Raw genomic sequence first — 21,499 nt, forward strand, 5'->3', positions numbered from 1 at the left:
AATGGAGGTCTTTCAAATTATGAAAAGTTTTGATAGGTTAGACATAGAGAAGATGTTTCTATTTGTGGGTGAGACCACGGCTAGGACCATAATTACAAGCTGGTCACTAATAAATTCAATAGGGAATTCAAGAGAAACTTATTTACCCAGAGAACGGGTGAGAATGTGGAAGTCACTACCACAGGGAGTAGTTGAGGCAAAATAGTATGGATGCATTTTAAGAGTAAACTAAAGAGGAGAAAGAAAGGAATTGAATACTAGGTCTGGGTGAAGAACAATGGGAAGAGACATATGTGGATCATAAATAGCATTGCAGATCATTTTAATCGGATGGCCTGTTACTGTTCTGTTTCTATGTAATTCGGCATAGTTTTCAGTGACTTCAGGTTGTTCAGCTGCATGTGCCATGTAGGTGAAGGACTGTAGCCTATATTATTCCAACATTCACATTCCTAACACTCTTTCTGTTCAGAACGTTTATCCCCTCCCATCAAACTTCATTCTAACCAGAGTTATGGAGCCTTAAGGTGGAAGAGGCCTCAGAACTTGGACCCCAGGTTTAGGTGAGGAGATCTCAGACAGGATTATACAAATTTCTTTGGACTAAGGAAGACTGATAAACAGCCCTGTGGAGGGCCATTCTTTCAGCATTGCAGTAGATCTTTTGCATGTTTGTGTGTACAAGAGAGAGCGAATCTCCATGTGTTATATGCTGAACATTGGACACTTGGTTTTCAACGGCCTCAATCCCATTCACCAACAAAGTGAATTCCATTCTTCATTCCAGGGAATTTCGCTTCACATCCGAGGTGCCAATCCGACTGGACTACCACGGCAAGCACATGTCCATGGATCAAGTAAGTTGAATGAAATGAAAATCGCTTGTCACAAGTAGGCTTCAATGAAGTTACTGTGAAATGCCTCTAGTTGCCACATTCCGGCACCTGCTTGGGGAGTCCGGTATGGGAATTGAAGCTGCGCTGCTGGCCTGGTTCTGCTTTACAAGCCAGCTGTTTAGCTCACTGTGCTAAACCAGCCCCTGCTCAAGTTCAGTTGTAAGAGGTTAGGGACCAGTGCTGTGTGTGGCAGAATTCAATCATAGTACAGATGTGAAACAAGAGCAGTTCAGCCTTATCCATTCCACTTGAGATTATAATGTATTTCTAATTTGTTTTATTTCAGTTGGGAAGTGTATCTACAGTCAGAGATCTGGTACCACAGCCCTGGGCAATCCGAAGCCATCTATCATCCATCCCCACCCCAACGGCAAGCAGAACCCAGAGCCATCCCCACCCCAACGGCAAACAGAACCCAGAGCCATCCCCACCCTAACGGCAAACAGAACCCAGAGCCATCCCCACCCTAACGGCAAACAGAACCCAGAGCCATCCCCACCCTAACGGCAAACAGAACCCAGAGCCATCCCCACCCTAACGGCAAACAGAACCCAGAGCCACCCCCACCCCAACGGCAAGCAGAACCCAGAGCCATCCCCATCCCAACGGCAAACAGAACCCAGAGCCATCCCCACCCTAACGGCAAACAGAACCCAGAGCCATCCCCACCCTAACAGAAACAGAACCCAGAGCCACCCCAACAGAAACAGAAACAGAACCCAGAGCCATCCCCACCCCAACAGAAACAGAACCCAGAGCCATCCCCATCCCAACGGCAAACAGAACCCAGAGCCACCCCATCCCCAACAGAAACAGAACCCAGAGCCATCCCATCCCCAACAGAAACAGAACCCAGAGCCATCCCCATCCCAACAGAAACAGAACCCAGAGCCACCCCCACCCTAACGGCAAACAGAACCCAGAGCCATCCCCACCCTAACGGCAAACAGAACCCAGAGCCACCCCCACCCTAACAGAAACAGAACCCAGAGCCATCCCCACCCCAACAGAAACAGAACCCAGAGCCATCCCCACCCTAACAGAAACAGAACCCAGAGCCATCCCCACCCCAACAGAAACAGAACCCAGAGCCATCCCGACACCAACAGAAACAGAACCCAGAGCCACCCCCACCCCAACAGAAACAGAACCCAGAGCCACCCCCACCCCAACAGAAACAGAACCCAGAGCCATCCCCTCCCCAACGGCAAACAGAACCCAGAGCCATCCCCATCCCAACAGAAACAGAACCCAGAGCCACCCCCACCCTAACGGCAAACAGAACCCAGAGCCATCCCCACCCTAACGGCAAACAGAACCCAGAGCCACCCCCACCCCAACGGAAACAGAACCCAGAGCCATCCCCACCCCAACAGAAACAGAACCCAGAGCCATCCCCACCCTAACAGAAACAGAACCCAGAGCCATCCCCACCCCAACAGAAACAGAACCCAGAGCCATCCCGACGCCAACAGAAACAGAACCCAGAGCCACCCCCACCCCAACAGAAACAGAACCCAGAGCCACCCCCACCCCAACAGAAACAGAACCCAGAGCCATCCCCTCCCCAACGGCAAACAGAACCCAGAGCCATCCCCACCCCAACAGAAACAGAACCCAGAGCCACCCCCACCCCAACAGAAACAGAACACAGAGCCAATCCCACCCCAACAGAAACAGAACCCAGAGCCATCCCCTCCCCAACGGCAAACAGAACCCAGAGCCATCCCCACCCCAACGGCAAACAGAACCCAGAGCCACCCCCACCCCAACGGCAAACAGAACCCAGAGCCACCCCCACCCCAACAGAAACAGAACCCAGAGCCACCCCCACCCCAACGGAAACAGAACCCAGAGCCGTCCCCACCCCAACGGAAACAGAACCCAGAGCCGTCCCCACCCCAACAGAAACAGAACCCAGAGCCATCCCCACCCCAACGGAAACAGAACCCAGAGCCATCCCCACCCCAACGGAACCCAGAGCCACCCCCCACCCCAACGGCAAACAGAACCCAGAGCCATCCCCACCCCAACGGCAAACAGAACCCAGAGCCATCCCCATCCCAACAGAAACAGAACCCAGAGTCATCCCCACCCCAACAGAAACAGAACCCAGAGCTACCCCCCACCCCAACGGCAAACAGAACCCAGAGCCGTCCCCACCCCAACGGCAAACAGAACCCAGAGCCACCCCCACCCTTACGGCAAACAGAACCCAGAGCCATCCCCTCCCCAGTTGGAAACAGAACCCAGAGCCATCCCCACCCTAACGGCAAACAGAACCCAGAGCCATCCCCACCCTAACGGAAACAGAACCCAGAGCCATCCCCACCCCAACGGCAAACAGAACCCAGAGCCACCCCCACCCTAACGGCAAGCAGAACCCAGAGCCAACCCCACCCCAACAGAAACAGAACCCAGAGCCATCCCCACCCCAACGGCAAACAGAACCCAGAGCCATCCCCACCCCAGTAGGAAACAGAACCCAGAGCCACCCCCATCCCAACAGAAGCAGAACCCAGAGCCACCCCCATCCCCAGTAGGAAACAGAACCCAGAGCCACCCCCACCCCAACAGAAGCAGAACCCAGAGCCACCCCCACCCTAACGGCAAACAGAACCCAGAGCCATCCCCACCCCAACAGAAACAGAACCCAGAGCCGTCCCCACCCTAACGGCAAACAGAACCCAGAGCCACCCCCACCCTAACGCAAACAGAACCCAGAGCCATCCCCACCCCAACGGCAAACAGAACCCAGAGCCATCCCCACCCTAACGGCAAACAGAACCCAGAGCCATCCCCACCCCAACGGCAAACAGAACCCAGAGCCATCCCCACCCCAACAGAAACAGAACCCAGAGCCATCCCCACCCTAACGGCAAACAGAACCCAGAGCCATCCCCACCCCAGTAGGAAACAGAACCCAGAGCCATCCCCACCCTAACGGCAAACAGAACCCAGAGCCATCCCCACCCCAGTAGGAAACAGAACCCAGAGCCATCCCCACCCTAACAGCAAACGCAACCCAGAGCCATCCCCACCCCAGTAGGAAACAGAACCCAGAGCCATCCCCACCCTAACAGCAAACGCAACCCAGAGCCATCCCCACCCTAACAGCAAACGCAACCCAGAGCCATCCCCACCCCAGTAGGAAACAGAACCCAGAGCCATCCCCACCCTAACAGCAAACAGAACCCAGAGCCACCCCCACCCCAACAGAAACAGAACCCAGAGCCTTCCCCTACATCGGCCATCCTCTGTGTCAGCCGTGTAGCAAACGGTATCAGACATTAGCAAGAAAGAACTTGTATTTCTAGACAGATCAGCCTTCATCGCATTGAATGGCAGAACAGGCTTCAGGGGCTAAATGGCCTCCTCCTGATACTATCTTCCAACATAGCACCTTACATGGCCCCAGAATCTCCCAGCCATCTTTAAAATGTACCCACTGTTCTGCTGCAGAAAATGTGACTGTCCATTCACACAGAGCAAACACCCATAAGCAGCAGGGAGATAAATAAGATGATAATCTGTATTTGCTGATGTTTATCAAGGAATAAGTTTTGACTGCAGCACCGGGGAGAACTCTTTGAAGCACTGCCTCCCTGAGAGGGCAGATAGGATTGCCTCTTGGATAGTGCAGCACTACCTCCACGCTGCAGTGAAATGTCAGATGAGATCCTGTGCTAAAGCTTTCCGAGTGGGGCTTCAACCCATGGCCTTCTGACTCAATGAGGGTGCCACATACTGAGCCAAGAAAGGAGGTGAAGAGTGGCATCTATTTGATGCTCTGGGAAGGAATGAATTAAACCAAGGCCACAGAGACGGTGGTTTAATGGTAATGTCACTGGACTAATAATCCAAAGGCCCAGGCTAAGCCTTTGAGACACGGGTTCAAATTCCACTGTGGAAGCTGGAGGAAATATAAACTCGATTCATTAATAAATCTGGAATTGAAAGATAGTTGCGATCATGAAGCTATTATCAATTGTCATAAAAAAGTTTTTGGTTCACATGTTCTTTGGGGAAGGAAACCTCTGCCCTACATCCTGACAAGGAGCAGGTGGAGACCATTCAGCCCCTCTAACCTCTCCAGCATTTAATAAGACTTGACAATAGCCTCACCTGCAGCCCATCCACCCTATTGCTTACCAAGAAACAATTCACCTCTGCCTTCAAAATACTCAAAAGTCTCTGCTTCCAGCACCTTTTCAGGAAGAGTTTCAAAGACTCCCGACCCTCAGAGAAAATGAGCCTTCATATTTTAAAATCATGATCCTAGTTCTAGATTCTGTCACAAGAGGAAACATCTTCTTTAATCCACCCTGTCAATACCCCTCAGGATATTATAAGTTTCAATCAACTCGCCCCTTACTCCTCTAAACTCCAAAGGATACAAGTCTAGCCTGTCGAACCTTTCCTCATAAGACAACCCGCCAAATAAGGTGATCTACACTGTACACAATGCACCCTAAGTGGTATCACTAGCACCCTGTACAACTGAAGCAAAACCTCCCTACTTTTGTATTCATGGAAACATACATGGAAAATAACAGGAGGCCTGTTAAAGCCTGCTCCACCATTCATTATGATCATGGCTGACCATCCAACTCAATACTTAGTCTGTCCTCATATGACAGTCCCGCCATCCCAGGAATCAGTCTGGTAAACCTTTGCTGCCCTCCCTCCATAACAAGAACATCCTTCCTCAGATAAGGACATCAAAGCTGCACACAGTACGCCAGGTGTGGCCTCACAAAGACCCTGTATAATTGCAGCAAGACATCCCTGCTCTTGTTTCCGAATCCTCTCGCAATGAAGGCCAGCAGACCATTTTCCATCTTCAGCACCTGCCGTACCTGCACGCTTACTTTCAGCGACTGATGCACTCGGACACCGAGATCTCGCTGTGTATCCACTTCTCAATTTACACCCATTCAAATAATCTGCCTTCCTATTTTTGCGACCAAAGTGGATAGCCTCATATTTATCCACGTTGTACTGCATCTGCCATGCATGTACCCATTCACTCAGCCTGTCCAAATCCCGCTGAAGCATCTCTGCATCCTCCTCACAGCTCTCTCTCCCACCCAACTTATCATCTGCAAATTTAAAGAGAACACATTTAGTTCCCTTGTCCAAATCATTAATATATAATGTTAACAGTTGGGGTCCTAGCACAGATCAATCCCTGCACTACCACTCTAGTCACTGTATTCAATTCCTCTTGCAATAAACAATAACATTCTATCAGCTTTCCTAATTACTTGCTGCACCAGCATACTAGCCTGATGTGTTTCATGCACTAGGACACCCAGATCCCTCTGCATCTCGGAGCTCTGCAATCTCTCACCATTTAGATAATAAGCTTTTCTTTTATTCTTCCTGCCAAAATGGACAATTTCACATTTTCCCACATTATGCTCCATTTGCCAGATCTTTGCCCACTCACTTAACCTATCTGCATCGTTTTGTTGCTTCCTTATGTCCTCTTCACAATTTACTTTCAGACCTATCTTCGTGCCATCAGCAAATTGGACAACAATGTCGTAAATCCCTTCATCCAAGTCATTTATATGAATTGTAAACAGTCAAGGCCCCAGCACTGATTCCTGTGGCAAAGCAATCGTTACATCTTGCCAATCTAAAAAAGACCCATTTCTGCCAGACAATCTTCTATCTGCTACCCCCAATAATATGAGCTTTTATTTTCCCCAATTATCTTTGATGTGGCCTTACCTAGATTTGCAGAAAGCTTTTGATACAGTACATCCACTGGTTCCCCTTTTATCCACAGCACAGGCTACTTCCTGAAAGAACTATGACTCCAGACCCATAGCAATGTGGTTGACTCAAAACTGCCCTCTGAAATGACCTTGCAAGCCACTCAGTTCAAGAGTATTTAGAGATGGGCAACAAATGCTGGTCCAGCCAGGACATCCACATCCCATGAATGATTTTTTTTTAAATCGTAGAATGGTCACATCACAGAAGGAGGCAATTGGGCCAGTTGGGTCCATGCAGGCTCTCTGTAAAAGAACAACATAGTTAGTTCTATTCTGCCTTTTCCCTGTAGCTCTGCAAACTATTTCTGATAATTATCCAATTCCCTTTTGAAAACCATAATGGAAGCTGCCTCCCTACGCTCTCAGACAGTCCATTCCAGACCCCCACCAGACACTGCATTTAAGGAAAAGGCTTTCCTCCTGTCTCCTTTGGTCTTTTGCTTATCACCATAAATCTGTGTTCCCTGGTTCTCGATTACTCCACGAAATGGAACAATTTCTATCCATCTACTCTGTCGAGAGACCTCATGGTTATGACACCTTTGCAAATCTGCCTCAACCTTCTCTCACGAGGGCAGCTCTAACTTCTCCAATTTATTCCCGTAGTTAAGCCACTCTGGCCCATTCTTGTAATACTTTTCCTGCAACCTCTCCAATGTCTTCACATTCCAGAATTGGACACAATACACCAGATAACGTCCTTGCTTTTGTACTCTTTGTCTCTATTTATAAACCCAGGATCCTGTATGCCTTATTAACCTCTTTCTCAATACTGTCATCTTCAACAATTTGTGCACATAGGTCCCTCTGCTCTGCACCCCGTTTAGAATTGCATCCTTGGGCAGCGCAGTGGTTAGCGCTGCTGCATCACGGCGCCGGGATCCCAGGTTCGATCCCGGCCCCGAGTCACTGTCCGTGTGGAGTTTGCACATCGAACCCGGGTCCTTGGCGTCGTGAGGCAGCACTGCTAACCACTGCGCCACCTTGCTGCCCCTATCGCGTGAGTTCTAACTGAATTCTCAAGCTGGAAGCTGATGTCTTGCTCAGCATGTCCTGATGGTTGGGGTAGAAGCATGTGAACTATACCCAGACTCATTGGGGAAAGCTTGTTCAAGGCAAAAACCTTGTGAAATAGTTTTGGGTTTGGTGCAGGCTGATCACAAAGGCCACATAGCTCACATCTCCCTGTTTCTGTATTACAGGGCACCTTGGCAGGGATCCTCATTGGACTGGCCCAGTTGAACTGCTCAGAGTTGAAGTTGAAGAGATTGTGTTACAGACATGGGTAAGAATACAGTCAGTCCTTGTTTCAAACACCCTCTTCACCATTCTGAATTCACTAGACTTTTTTAAAAACTTGCCTACGGAATGTGGGCATCGCTGGCGAGGCCAGCATTTATTGCCCATCTAAGTGTCTTTGAGAAGGTGGTGGTGAGCTGCCGTCTTGAACCGCTGCAGTCCATGTGGTGTAGGTACATCCATTGTGCTGTTAGGGAGGGAGTTCCAGGATTTTAACCCAGCGACAATGAAGGAATGGTGATATATTTCAAAGTCGTAAACGTAAATCGCTTATTGTCACAAGTAGGCTTCAAATGAAGTTACTGTGAAAAGCCCCTAGTCGCCACATTCTGGCTCCTGTTCGGGGAGGCTGGTACGGGAATTGAACCGTGCTGCTGGCCTGCCTTGGTCTGCTTTCAAAGCCAACGATTTAGTCCTGTGCTAAACCAGCACCTGATAGTCAGGAGGTCAGGATGGTTAGTGACTTGGAGGGGAACCTCCAGGTAGCGGTGTTTCCGTGTGTCTGCTGCTCTTGTCCTTTGAGATTGTAGAGGTTCTGGGTTTGGAAGATGTTTCCCAACAAGCCTTGGTGAGCTCCTGCAGTGCATCTGGCAGATGGTACACGTTGCTGCCACTATGCGTTGATGATGGGTCAATCAAGCAGGGCTGATTTGTCCTGGAAGGTGTTGAGCTTCTAAATCCAAGCAAGTGGAGAGTATTCCACCACACTCCTGACCTCTGGATGGTGGACAGGATTTGGGGAGTCAGGAGGTGAGTTACTCACTGCAGGATTCCCAGCCTCTGACCTGCTCTGGTAGTATTTATCTGGCTAGTCCAGTTTAGACCTGGACCTGGATCTGCTGTTTGGGTGGGAGATGGGGGGACAGTCCTTCTGGCTCCCTGTTGGAGACCAGATCCCTGTGAGTTGCCCCTCAAAGGAACCTGTGGTATTAGTCAGTAACTGCAGTGGTGGAATCAGTGTGGGGTAGCTAGATCACAACCTCACATTGAGATGGTCAATGTGGCTTTAAAGTGCCCCCCATCAACCATCCTCGCCCTCCAGGTTCAGCCTGCGAGTCCGCACTATTTCATCGGGTACCTTGGCATTCCTGGATCCCAGCTCTTCCCTTTCCTGTCAAGGCCCAAGTTTCACACCCACTGAGCTCCACCATTGAAGAGTGTGGTTTGTTCTGCAGGTTGCTGGGAGTGGACAAGCTTATCTCCTACACGCTGAATGAATGGCTGACTGACATCAGGAAGAATCAGCTGCCTGGTATTCTCGGAGGCGTCGGACCCATGCACTCCTTTGTGCAGTTAGGTAAGTGAGTGTTTGTAATACAAAGAACACTAACCAGCTCATAAAGCAGTGCAAAACATAAGAGGTTCCTTATTTTGAGACCTGAGGAACTGACTATTCCGTGAGTTAGTCATTGTCTGTTTTCAGGTCACACCCTTGAAGCAATCACTAAATTATTGTAATAAATGGATTCAGATGACAGGAACAGATTTACCGACAGAATATTAACTCTGAGTTAACGAATGATTGAAGAATGATTTTAATTACAAATTAAAGCATTTCAGTTTTACTTGGGTAGGCAACATTTGTGAAATGAAATGAAATGAAAATCGCTTATTGTCACAAGTAGGCTTCAAATGAATTTAATGTGAAAAGCCCCTAGTCACCACATTCTGGCTCCTGTTCGGGGAGGCTGGTACGGGAATTGAACCGTGCTGCTGGCCTGCCTTGGTCTGCTTTCAAAGCCAGCGATTTAGCCCTGTGCTAAACCAGCCTACCAACATGACTTAACCCAACCACCGCCTCTTGACATCCAATGTCATTGCCACCACTGAATCCCCCCACTATCCACATCCTGGAGGTTGCCATTGATCAGAAACTGAACTGGGCTAGCCATATAAATACTGGCTACAAGAGCAGGTCCAGACTGGGCATCCTGCAGTGAGTTACTCACCACCTGACCAAAGCCTGTCCACCATCTACAAGGCACAAGTCAGGAGTGTAATGGAATACTCTCCACTTGCCTGGATGAGTGCAGCTCCAACAACACTCACTAAGGTCAATACCATCTTGGACAAAGCAACCACTACATTGACACACACTGTTATATTCTTTGCAACAAGGAGGTAGGAAAATTATAATGAATCAGTGAATCAACTTGCACGCGAAGCAGTGAGAATTTGTAAACAAATTGTATAATTTGCCTTTCTTATAATGAACTGTATGAAGCTGTACCATTCATAGTTGATCATACCGTGAGTGAGAGGCTGTACAGGTAAATAGTTGATCATACCGTGAGTGAGAGGCTGTACAGGTAAATATTCCATTTAAGTTGGTCAGGTGGGAAATTTTAGTGCTGCTATAAATGGGAAACGGTTACAGAATATTCAACCAGGTGTCCGAGTGACTTTCTCTATCTTTGATCAGTTCAAGGGCTGAAGGACCTGGTCTGGCTGCCCATCGAGCAGTATCGCCGGGATGGGCGCATCGTGAGAGGCCTCCAACGAGGAGCCGCCTCATTTGGGACGTCCACTGCCATGGCTGCCCTAGAGCTGACTAATCGACTTGTGCAGACCATCCAGGTAACATAGATTGCGATCGGCAGGAGAGGACCCTGGGCACTGGCTATTATTTGTCACCGTCCCATCAGATTCCACACGTCATGTACCTCTGTGGCATGTCTAGTTGTTGAAGCAGTGAGTTGCATAATTTTTCTTCATTCGATTCGGGATGTGGACGTTGTCCACAAAGTTGGCATTAATTAACCATCCCTAATTGCCCCAACTTGAGTGTCTCCCTTGGACCCTATCTAAAGGCCAATTAAGAGTCAACTGTATTGATGTGAGACTGGAGTAACATAACAGCCAGACTGCTGAAGCAGGGCTGGTTTCCTTCCCTAAAAGGGTGAATCTACAATTTACTACAATCTGACAGCTTTCTGGTCACTGAAACTGGCTTTTCCTTTACACATCTTTTACACTGAATTGAAATTTAAATCCCACAGTGTGATTGGAAGCCAGGTTTTCTGTTTTAGTGCAGGCCCCTGTATTATCAGTGAAAACGTTTACTGAATATTTCTGTAAATACCCTGTAAATAAAATTGTATTTTCGTGTATTCAGTATTTTGTAACCTCCCTGATGTTGTGGATCCAGTGGAGCTGTAGATACTCTCTCCTTGAAAGGAATTAGGTATTTTCTGTTGGGGTAAGGCATACTGGTTTGTTAAACTCCAGAACATACTCGTCAGTTGTTCTTGAAGGTTTAATATGAACAAAGAACAAAGCAAAGTACAGCTCAGGAACAGGCCCTTCGGCCCTCCAAGTCTGCGCCGACCATGCTGACCATCTAAACTAAAATTTTCTACATTTCCAGGGTCCGTATCCCTCTATTCCCATCCTATTCATGTATTTGTCAAGATGTCTCTTAAACGTCACTATCATCCATGCTTCCACCACCTCCTCCGGCAGCGAGTTCCAGGCACCCACTACCCTCTGTGTAAAGAACTTGCCTTGTACATCTCCTCTAAACCTTGCCCCTCGCACCTTAAACCTGTGCCCCCTAGTAATTGACCCCTCTACATTGAGAAAAAGGCTCTGACTATCCACTCTGTCTATGCCCCTCATAAATTTGTAGCTCTCTATCAGGTCAGCCCTCAACCTCCGTCGTTCCAGCGAGAACAAACCAAGTTTATTCAACCTCTCCTCATAGCTAATGCCCTCCATACCAGGCAACATCCTGGTAAAATATGGTTATCTATGGTTGCAGTAAGAGCTTGCGATCGCTTGTGGACTGTCATTGGTACGTTCAGAAACAAAAATTTGAGGTTTGACATCGCAGGAAAGTCGTGAGGTGAGGTGAGGTGTGCATTGCTACTTGAGGACTGATTCTAAACAGCTGGCAGATTGATAACAATAACGGTAGCAGGGGTAACAGATAAAGAAATGACAGACCTGCTCCAACCTTGAGAGTGCAAAGCCTGTGCTCTGCAGGGACTCCAGGGCGATTCCCATGTCCATTTGTACAGGAAGTGCTGTCAGTTACAGCAGCTTCAGCTCTGGGTTTCATAACTTGAGCAGCAACTAGTATCGCTGCAATGCACCCATGAGGTTTGAGAGCTTCATAGATAATATGTTTATAGTGATGGTCACTCACAACTTCAGAGTATACAGGGAGAGGGAATGGGTTGCCACCAGGCAGTCAAAAAGGAACAAGCAGGTAGTGCAGGAGTCCCCAAGTGCGTCCCACTCTCCAACCAGCATTTGGTTTTGAATATTGATGAGAGTAATGGCTCATCTTGAAATGTAGCCAGAGCAAGTCTATGGCACTATGTGTAGTAGCTCAGCTGTACAAGGAAGATGGGAAGAGAAATAGTGATAGGTGATTCGATAGATATGGAAACAGATGGGTGTTTCTGTGGCCACGGATCCAGAGCTACCTGGATAATAGAAGAGATAGAAATGAAGAAAAAGTGTGATTTTTGACAGGTGTCACGTAGAAAATACAATTGAAAAATGAACCGAATAGAGAAGGTTCAGAGGGGGAGATTTAAAAAAGCAAATAAGAGAATCAAAGAGTAAGAAAAGAGGCTGAGCCATCATAAGAGGGAATCCCAAAGTCGTCTATAGGCATATAAATCGTAAAAAGGTGGTAAAAGGAGGAGTAGGACCACAAAGGGGTCGTGGGCAGCCCGGTAGCACAGTTGCTTCACAGCTCCAGGGTCCCAGGTTCGATTCCCGGCTGGGTCACTGTCTGTGCGGAGTCTGCACGTTCTCCCCGTGTCTGCGTGGGTTTCCTCCGGGTGCTCCGGTTTCCCCCCACAGTCCAAAGATGTGCAGGTTAGGTGGATTGGCAATTGCCCTTAGTCTCCAAAAAAGGTTAGATGGGGTTATGGGGATAGGGTGGAGGTGTGGGGATAGGGTGCAGGTATGGTCTTGGGTGGGATGCTCTTTCCAAGGGCCGGTGCAGACTCGATGGGCCGTATGGCCTCCTTCTGCACTGTAAATCCTATGATCTATGAAAGGCGACATACATACGAAGGCAGAGGGTATAGCTGAGATATTGAATGAACACTTTGCATCTGTCTTTACCAAGGAAGTAGGTACTATGCAGGCCGTAGTGAAAGAGGAGACCATTCTGACACCTGAAGTGTTTCAAATTAATTGGATAGGTCTGTACTTAAAGGTGATTAGGCCACAGGACAAGATGAGATGCATCCAAGTCAGAGTGGAAATTGCAGAGGCACTAACCAACATTTTTCAGCCTTTCCGAGACTCTGGGCTGGTGCCAGAGGACTGGAGAATTGCAAACATTACACCCTTGCTCAATAAAGGGCGTAAATATACGCTCAGCAACTACAGATCAGTCAGTCTAACTTCGGTGAAGGGAACCTTCTCGGAACAATGACTTGAGGCAAAAAAAATGTTTTTAATAAATTTAAACTACTCATTTCTTTTTTTTCTAATTTAAGGGGCAAATTACTGGGGGGAGGGGGGTAGCGATTTTGATGGTGGCCCGGATGAGCAGGACTTTTGGGATCGAGGGCGTGTGTGGGAGGGCCTGCAGACCATGTCCACATGTTCTAGGCATGTCCGAAGCTTTGTGGATGTCATGTCCATGGTTCTAAAAACGACGATGGCACCGAGTCCAGAGGTGGCGATTTTTGGAGTGTCGGAAGACCTGGGAGTCCAGGGGACGAGAGAGGCTGACGTCTTAGCCTTTGCCTCCTTGGTAGCCCGGAGACGGATCTTATTAGCGTGGAGGGACTCGGAGCCCCCAAAATCAGGGGTTTGGGTTAGTGACATAGCTGGGTTTCTCAGGCCTGAAATCCTACAAGGATCAGTGTTAGGGTTCGTCCGGAGGTGGCAGCCGTTCATTGACTTCTTCGGGAAAAACTAAATTGTTAGCAGATACTTTTTAAAAATAAATTTAGTGTACCCAATTCATTTTTTCCAATTAAGGAGCAATTTAGTGTGGCCAATCCGCCTACCCTGCACATAGAACAGTACAGCACAGTACAGGCCCTTCAGCCCATCTTTGGGTTGTGGGGGTCAAACCCACACAAACACGGGGAGAATGTGCAAACTCCACACAGTGACCAAGAGCCGGGATCGAACCTGGGACCTCGGCACCGTGAGGCAGCAATGCTAGTTAGCAGATACAATAGGAGGAATGGGGGAGGGGGTTAGTTTTGTTTAGGGGGGATCAGCGAGAGGAGATGGAGGGACTGGGGAATTGTGTGTATAAGCAACATTGGCTGGGTATGGTTGTTGGTGAGGCGGATGCTACGTACTGAACTATGTTTACATTTTTATCTGTTATAAAACCATTTACGCCTTAATAAAAATGTTTTTTTTTTTAAATTAAGGGGCAGTTTAGTGTGGCCAATCCAACAATCCTGCACATCTTTTTGGGTTGTGGGGGTGAGATCTACGCAAACACGGGGAGAATGTGCAAACTCCAGACGGATAATTACCTGCGGCCGGGATCGAACCTGGGTCCTCAGCGCCGTGAGGCAGCCGTGCTAGCCACCGTGCCGCACAAACTTGAGGCAAAATTAATAGTCACATGGACAAATACAGGTTAATTAAAGAAAGCTAGCATGGCTCACCTCCTGACCCCCCCCCCCCCCCAAAAAAAGCCTGTCCACCATCTACAAGTCAGGAGTGTAATGGAATACTCTCCACTTGCCTGGATGAGCGCAGCCCCAACAACACTCAAGAAGCTCAACACCATCCAGGGCAAAGCAGCCCACTTGATTGTCACCCCATCCACCACCTTAAACATTTACTCCCTCCACCCCCTGCATGCAGCAGCAGCATTGTGTACCATCTAGAAAATGCACTGCAGCAACTCAACAAGGTTCCTTCAACAGGATCTTCCAAACCTGCAACCTCTGCCACCTGCAAGTTCCCCTCCAAACACTGCATCCTGACTTGGAACTATATCGCCATTCCTTTACCCTAATTGCCCTTGAGAAGGTGGTGGTGAGCTGCCTTCTTGAACTGCAGCAGTCCATTTGCTGTAGGTACACCCACAGTGCTGTTAGGGAGGCAGTTCCAGGATTTTGACCCAGCAACACTGAAGACAAAACTCGGTACGGCTGATGAACAGCTTTAAAAAATATTTGACAGCCCAGCGATTATGAATAAAGACTCCTCTGTATCCAGAGGTGATGATAACAGGATAACACGGTGGCACAGTGTTGAGCATTGCTGCCTCACAGCACCAGGGACCCGGGTGCAATTCCAGCATCAGGTGACTGCGGAGTCTGCACATTCTCCCCCTGTCTGTGCAGAGTCTGCACGTTCTCCCCCTGCCTGTGCGGAGTCTGCGCGTTCTCCCCCTGTCTGTGCGGAGTCTGCACGTTCTCCCCCTGTCTGTACGGAGTCTGCACGTTCTCCCCCTGCCTGTGCGGAGTGTGCATGTTCTCCCCCTGCCTGTGCGGAATCTGCACGTTCTCCCCCTGCCTGTGCGGAATCTGCACGTTCTCCCCCTGCCTGTGCGGAGTCTGCACGTTCTCCCCCTGCCTGTGCGGAGTCTGCACGTTCTTCCCCCTGTCTGTGCGGAGTCTGCACGTTCTCCCCCTGCCTGTGCGGAGTCTGCACGTTCTCCCCCTGCCTGTGCGGAGTCTGCACGTTCTCCCCCTGCCTATGCGGAGTCTGCACGTTCTCCCCCTGCCTGTGCGGAGTCTACACGTTCTCCCCTGTCTGTGCGGAGTCTGCACGTTCTCCCCCTGTCTGTGCGGAGTCTGCACGTTCTCCCTCTGTCTGTGCGGAGTCTGCGCGTTCTCCCCCTGCCTGTGCGGAGTCTGCACGTTCTCCCCGTGTCTACGTGAGTTTCCACCGGGTACTCCGGTTTCCTCCCACATTCCAAAGATGTGCAGGTTAGGTGGATTGGTCATGCTAAATTGCCCTTAGGGTCCAACGGTTCGGTGGGGTTACGGGGTTGCAGGGATGGGGTTGGGGTGTGGTCCAGGGTGGGTTGTTCTTTCAGGAGGGGAGGGGTCAATGTAGACTCAATGGGCTGAATGACCCCCTTCTGCACTGTTTGGATTCTGAGGAAACTGTTTCCAGTGGCAGGAAGGCCAGAAACCAGAGATTTAAGGTGATTGACAAAAGAATCAGAAGCAAGATGAGAGTTTTTTTACGCCAACTAATTTAAACTACCAACTGACTGTAGGAAGTGCTCTCCCTATGAGGTTGTTTTATTTTAAGCATGTTATCTGTAATTGCCATGTATACTTCTGAAATCCATCATAAGCCAACACGTGTGCATGGCTCTGACTGTTAAAATACCTCATTGATCATTTTAACAGGAGACTCAAAACGCGAGAGAAGATTTTTTAAATATAAATTTAGAGTGCCCAATTCATTTTTTCCAATTAAGAAATTTAACATGGCCAATCCACTTACCCTGCACATCTTTGGATTGTGGGGGCGAAACCCACGCAGACACGGGGAGAATGTGCAAACTCCGCACGGACAGTGACCCAGAGCCGGGATCAAACCTGGGACCTTGGCACCGTGAGGCAGCAGGGCTAACCACTGTGCCACCGTGCTGCCCTCGCGAAGTTATAATATGTGATAATTAACTACACCTACTATTGTTTCAAAACATTAAAACTGCATGCAGGGCAGGTCACACAGCCTGCATCTGAAAACCATGAACTTCCCGTGATTTCTGAACAAGCCCCGATCCAAAACATTCCTTGAAGGAAGGAATTCCGAACTCAGCTTTGCTTTGTACCCGCCCTTGTACGATTTGAGAAACAAGCTTTCGTTATTTAATTCTTGCTGAGTTATAACTTTGTTGAGCATTTTATTGCCCAATAGTCACTGAACATCTAAGAAGAAGCCTGATGCTCTGGATAATCTCCTGCTGAATTAGCTTGCCACATTATTGACTGTTTCATCCTTTACTAATCTTTGTTTCTAATCTTTGGTCTTTCTGAGTAATAGTTTTTTTCTGCTAGTGTCATTAATAGGTCTCTCCATAGGCAGGTCAAACTCAATCTGATTTACTCAGGTGGCTTAACCATGACTGTTTTGTCCAGTAAATACATTTATTTACTCTGAGATTGGTTAGAATGTGGAACTTGCTACCATAGGAAGGGTTGAGACAAATAGATTAGATGCTTTTAAACACTAGAAACTAGACGAGTACAAGAGGAAATAGAAAGTTAGAATGTGAGATTGCTGAGGTGAGAAAGGTGGAACGTGAGGGGGGCATATGGTGTCTGAACATCACAAACTGGTTGGGCCTGATTGCCTGATTTTTATCCTGTTTATTGTTTGTAATCCACTGCATGTACCAGAAACATTACTTGTGGAGAAGTAATTCAGTACACTGATGGGTCTGTTAAAATGTGCAAATAATTTACAAGTTCTCATTTGAGAGAACGGAAACCTTTAAACACAGGCTCTCCACACTAAATTCAGACACTTGCCAAAGCTGCACGCAGACTGCAGATGTTTGTGTTTCCTTTGGCAGGCAGCAGCTGAGACAGCCTATGACATGGTTTCCCCGGGTCCTACTACACACAGTTTGATGAGGACCAAGCGCATCTCTCAACACCGATTGGCACATCAACCTGTTGATCTACGCGAAGGAGTGGCTAAGGCATATGACGTAGTCAAAGAGGTGAGGAATGTTTGTTAGGTTATGCCAGTAATTTATAACGAGCCTCTGATATATCTGCTGGTGTACCCAGAGCTACAATTAAATGTGTTACAGTAACATGGGCAAGATCAGAAAATCCCTATCCTCCCAATTCAGTGTAGGCAGGTGAACTAAAGAGACAGAGACATCTGATCAATGATTTTTATCATGAGAATATAAACCAAATATAACCAATACATGTGAGATAGTCATCTTAATACTCACATCAGGAGTTTGTGAACTTGGCCCTCTGACTGCTCGCTGTATCTCCGAGACAGTTAGAACCACATAGTTCACTGGTGTTGCTGTATCTTTGTACAGTTTAGTGCAGCAGACTCACAATAAGTCAGCTTAGAAGGAAAACATGCTCGCAGTATATAAATATGCCCTCAATATGCCAGGGTAGAATGTAGGCAAACCCACTGTATATTATGTTAATATGTCAGCAGGACAAAAGGTTAGTACGTAAATATGCCCTCCGTTACCTTTCCCTTCCCACTCACGTGCACTGTGACTAAATCAGCTCATTGACTTTTCTCTTACTTGAGCATCTGCTCAGTCCTTAATCCTGATAGAACATAAAGATTAGGAGCTGGAGAAAGCCATTTAGTCCTGCTGCACCATTCAACAAGATCATGGCCGATAATCTACCTCAAAACCACCTTCTGACTCCATCCCAATATCCCTTAAATTCACGAAGGTGTGTTCACCTCTGTCTTGAATACACTGACCAGAAACCCTCCTGGGGTAGAGAATTCCAAAGATTCCCAGCCCTTTGTGTGAAGAGGTTTCTCCTCCGCTTCATGTCAGCTGTGGCTCAGTCAGTGGGCCGTATATATCCCTGAGCTAACATCCAATTCCATAAATTGAGCTAAAAAATCAATGCTAACACGCAAGTGCATCACTCGGGCAATGCTGTTGGCTCTGTTGGAGGTGACGTCTTTTGATTGAGAGGCCTGGTCTGGCCATGATCACATTGCTGTTTGTGGGAGCTTGCTGAGTAAATTAGCTGCTGCTTTTCCTACATTAAAACAGTGGCTACATTTCAAAAATAATTCATTGGCTGAAAAGAATTTTGAGATGCTCACTGGTTATGGAAGGAGTTATATAAATGAGTTTGTTTTTTCTTTTCTCAACTTAGTCCTAATTGGCTTGCCTCTTAACTTAAGATTGCGATGGCAGCTCTCGGTGGCGCAGTGGTTAGCACTGCTGTCTCATGGCGACGAGGTCCCAGGTTCAATCCCAGCTTTGGGTCACTGTCCGTGTGGAGTTTGCGCATTCTCCCCATGTTTGCTTGGGTTTCGCCCCCAAAACCCAAAGATGTGCAGGGTAGGTTAATTGGTCATGCTAAAACTGGCCCTTAATTGGAAAAAATTATTGGGTACTCTTTTTTTTTTTTTTCTTTTTAAATTTAGATTACCCAATTATTTTTTCCAATTAAGGGGCAATTTAGCGTGGCCAATCCACCTACTCTGCACATTTTTGGGTTGTGGGGGCGAAACCCACGCAGACACGGGGAGAATGTGCAAACTCCACACGGACAGTGACCCAGAGCCGGGATCGAACCTGGGACCTCAGCGCCGTGAGGCGGTTGTGCTAACCACTAGGCCACCGTGCTGCCCTATTATTGGGTACTCTAATATATTTTTTAAAATTAATATCCTTGCATTTCCTTGTAATCCCAGGTCCAATGCCAGGGAATGTTCATACCTGGTAACGGACAACAAAGCGATTTAGAATATAATCATGGAGCAGGCAAAGTTCATTGGGCTGAATAACTTTCCTTCTGTTGTGGATCACGATCCAACACTCGTATCCCTCAATCACCACCGACCCACCTTCTCCCCATATCCCCCAATCCCCACCGACCCACCTTCTCCCCAACCCCCACCGACCCACCACCTCCCCATATCCCCCAATCCCCACCGACCCACCTTCTCTCGCTATCCTCAATCGCCACCGACCCACCTTCTCCCCATATCCCCCAATCCCCACCGACCCATCTTCTCCCAATCCCCACCGGCCCACCTTCTGCCCATATCCTTCAATTCCCACTGACCCACCTTCTCTCCATATCCCTCAACCCCCACCGGCCCACCTTGTCTCCATATCCCTCAACCCCCACCGGCCCACCTTCTCCCCAACCCCCACCGGCCCACCTTCCCCCATATCCCCCAAATCCCACCGACCCACCTTCTCTCCATATCCCTCAATTCCCACTGACCCACCTTGTCTCCATATCCCTCAACCCCCACCGGCCCATCTTCTCCCCAACCCCCACCGGCCCACCTTCTCCCCAACCCCCACCGGCCCACCTTCCCCCATATCCCCCAAATCCCACCGACCCACCTTCTCTCCATATCCCTCAATTCCCACTGACCCACCTTGTCTCCATATCCCTCAACCCCCACCGGCCCACCTTCTCCCCAACCCCCACCGGCCCACCTTCTCCCCAACCCCCACCGGCCCACCTTCCCCCATATCCCCCAAATCCCACCGACCCACCTTCTCTCCATATCCCTCAATTCCCACTGACCCACCTTGTCTCCATATCCCTCAACCCCCACCGACCCACCTTCTCTCCATATCCCTCAATTCCCACTGACCCACCTTGTCTCCATATCCCTCAACCCCCACCGGCCCACCTTCTCCCCATATCCTCCAATTCCCATGGAGGATTCCAGTTAGACTGTGCCATGGCTGTGGGAGACTTTAACAAGAATTGGCTCTTCTCTTGTCACAACCTTTTAATGATTGGTGGTTCTGTGTTTTGTGTGCAGGGATTCACAGACACGGCTCATATGATCTATGAGACTGCGACCCGGGAGCATGAGCAAAGGGGTATGACGGGTGCGGTGGGCGGAGTGTTGCGACAAATCCCACCGGCGGTGGTGAAACCTTTAATCGTGGCAACAGAGGCCACCTCCAACGTTCTTGGTGGAATGCGAAACCAGATCCAACCAGATGTCCGTCAGGAAGAATCCCAGAAGTGGCGTCTCAGTGACCAGTAACCACGCTGGAACAATATTTTGGGAAAGTTGAAAAGAAATGTTAATAAAGCCTTGAGATCCCGGTGTTGGGACCCAGCTGGGAATCACTGCACATCTATACATTTTCCTGCCTGTATATTTTGGTCTCACTTAGTTTTGTGAAGTTAAAAATGAAATGAGCAGTGTCCATAAGGTGAGCTGTAGCTTTAAATAATTTAACTGATCTGGTGGCTGCGTAGAGTATTCTGGTTTATTTTAGAGATGGCATGGAGATATTATATTTTTGAAACATAGAACAGTGAATGGTGTGACTGCCTCAGTGAGGATTCTGCTGCCCCTCTCAGTTTGGTATGAGAGTGAGATTGAGACCATTGTCAATTGGATAAGCTGAGGACGAGCTGCCCAGGGGTGTTTTGAGGCTTTTTTCTTGCATTGACTCAGAAGCAATCGTGCCAATTATTCTTCTCTCATCCTAGCCCAGATGTTTGTGACTGCTTTGTCCCCCAAATCTGCTGTAACCGCTTCAACTTCCCTTCATTCCCTAACCCCATCGTTCAGGCCCTTAATGGCTCCCAACAGAATAGGCTTTCTGTTGCTATGCTCTGTTTAATCAGCTTTGCTGCAAAGGATTTGGATTAAATCAAAGGTGTGCCTTAAATTCCTGGTTCTTTATCTCTTGTCTAATGGGTCAGTCTGGCATCATCATTGTCCCAGTCCTTCAGCCCCAGAGTAACAAGTCACACAGCCTGAGCAGTAGTAGTAATATCAATAGAAACTTGGGACCAAGTTGCCTGAACACCCTCTGGGGCCCGGGGGGGGGGGGGGGGGGGGGAGGGAGAGATGATTATCCAGTCGCTGCCAATGTGAAACATTGCA

General features: G+C 48.5%; 1 protein-coding gene across 2 annotated transcripts in view; it reads left to right on the forward strand.

The window, feature by feature from the left end:
* The window catches only part of LOC119979494 (autophagy-related protein 2 homolog B-like), a 138,194-nt gene extending 117,459 nt beyond the window's left edge, over nt 1–20,735 (forward strand). For both annotated transcript variants that reach the window (XM_038821797.1, XM_038821806.1), the window contains exons 37-42: nt 788–857; nt 7,885–7,967; nt 9,157–9,278; nt 10,404–10,558; nt 17,466–17,615; nt 20,414–20,735. In XM_038821797.1, coding sequence (XP_038677725.1) covers nt 788–857; nt 7,885–7,967; nt 9,157–9,278; nt 10,404–10,558; nt 17,466–17,615; nt 20,414–20,644 — 811 coding nt within the window. In that variant the 3' untranslated portion in view covers nt 20,645–20,735. The remainder of the gene's footprint in view (nt 1–787; nt 858–7,884; nt 7,968–9,156; nt 9,279–10,403; nt 10,559–17,465; nt 17,616–20,413) is intronic.
* Nucleotides 20,736–21,499: the final 764 nt, after the last annotated feature.

Source organism: Scyliorhinus canicula, chromosome 2 (assembly GCF_902713615.1).
Source record: "Scyliorhinus canicula chromosome 2, sScyCan1.1, whole genome shotgun sequence".
Taxonomy (NCBI): domain Eukaryota; kingdom Metazoa; phylum Chordata; class Chondrichthyes; order Carcharhiniformes; family Scyliorhinidae; genus Scyliorhinus; species Scyliorhinus canicula.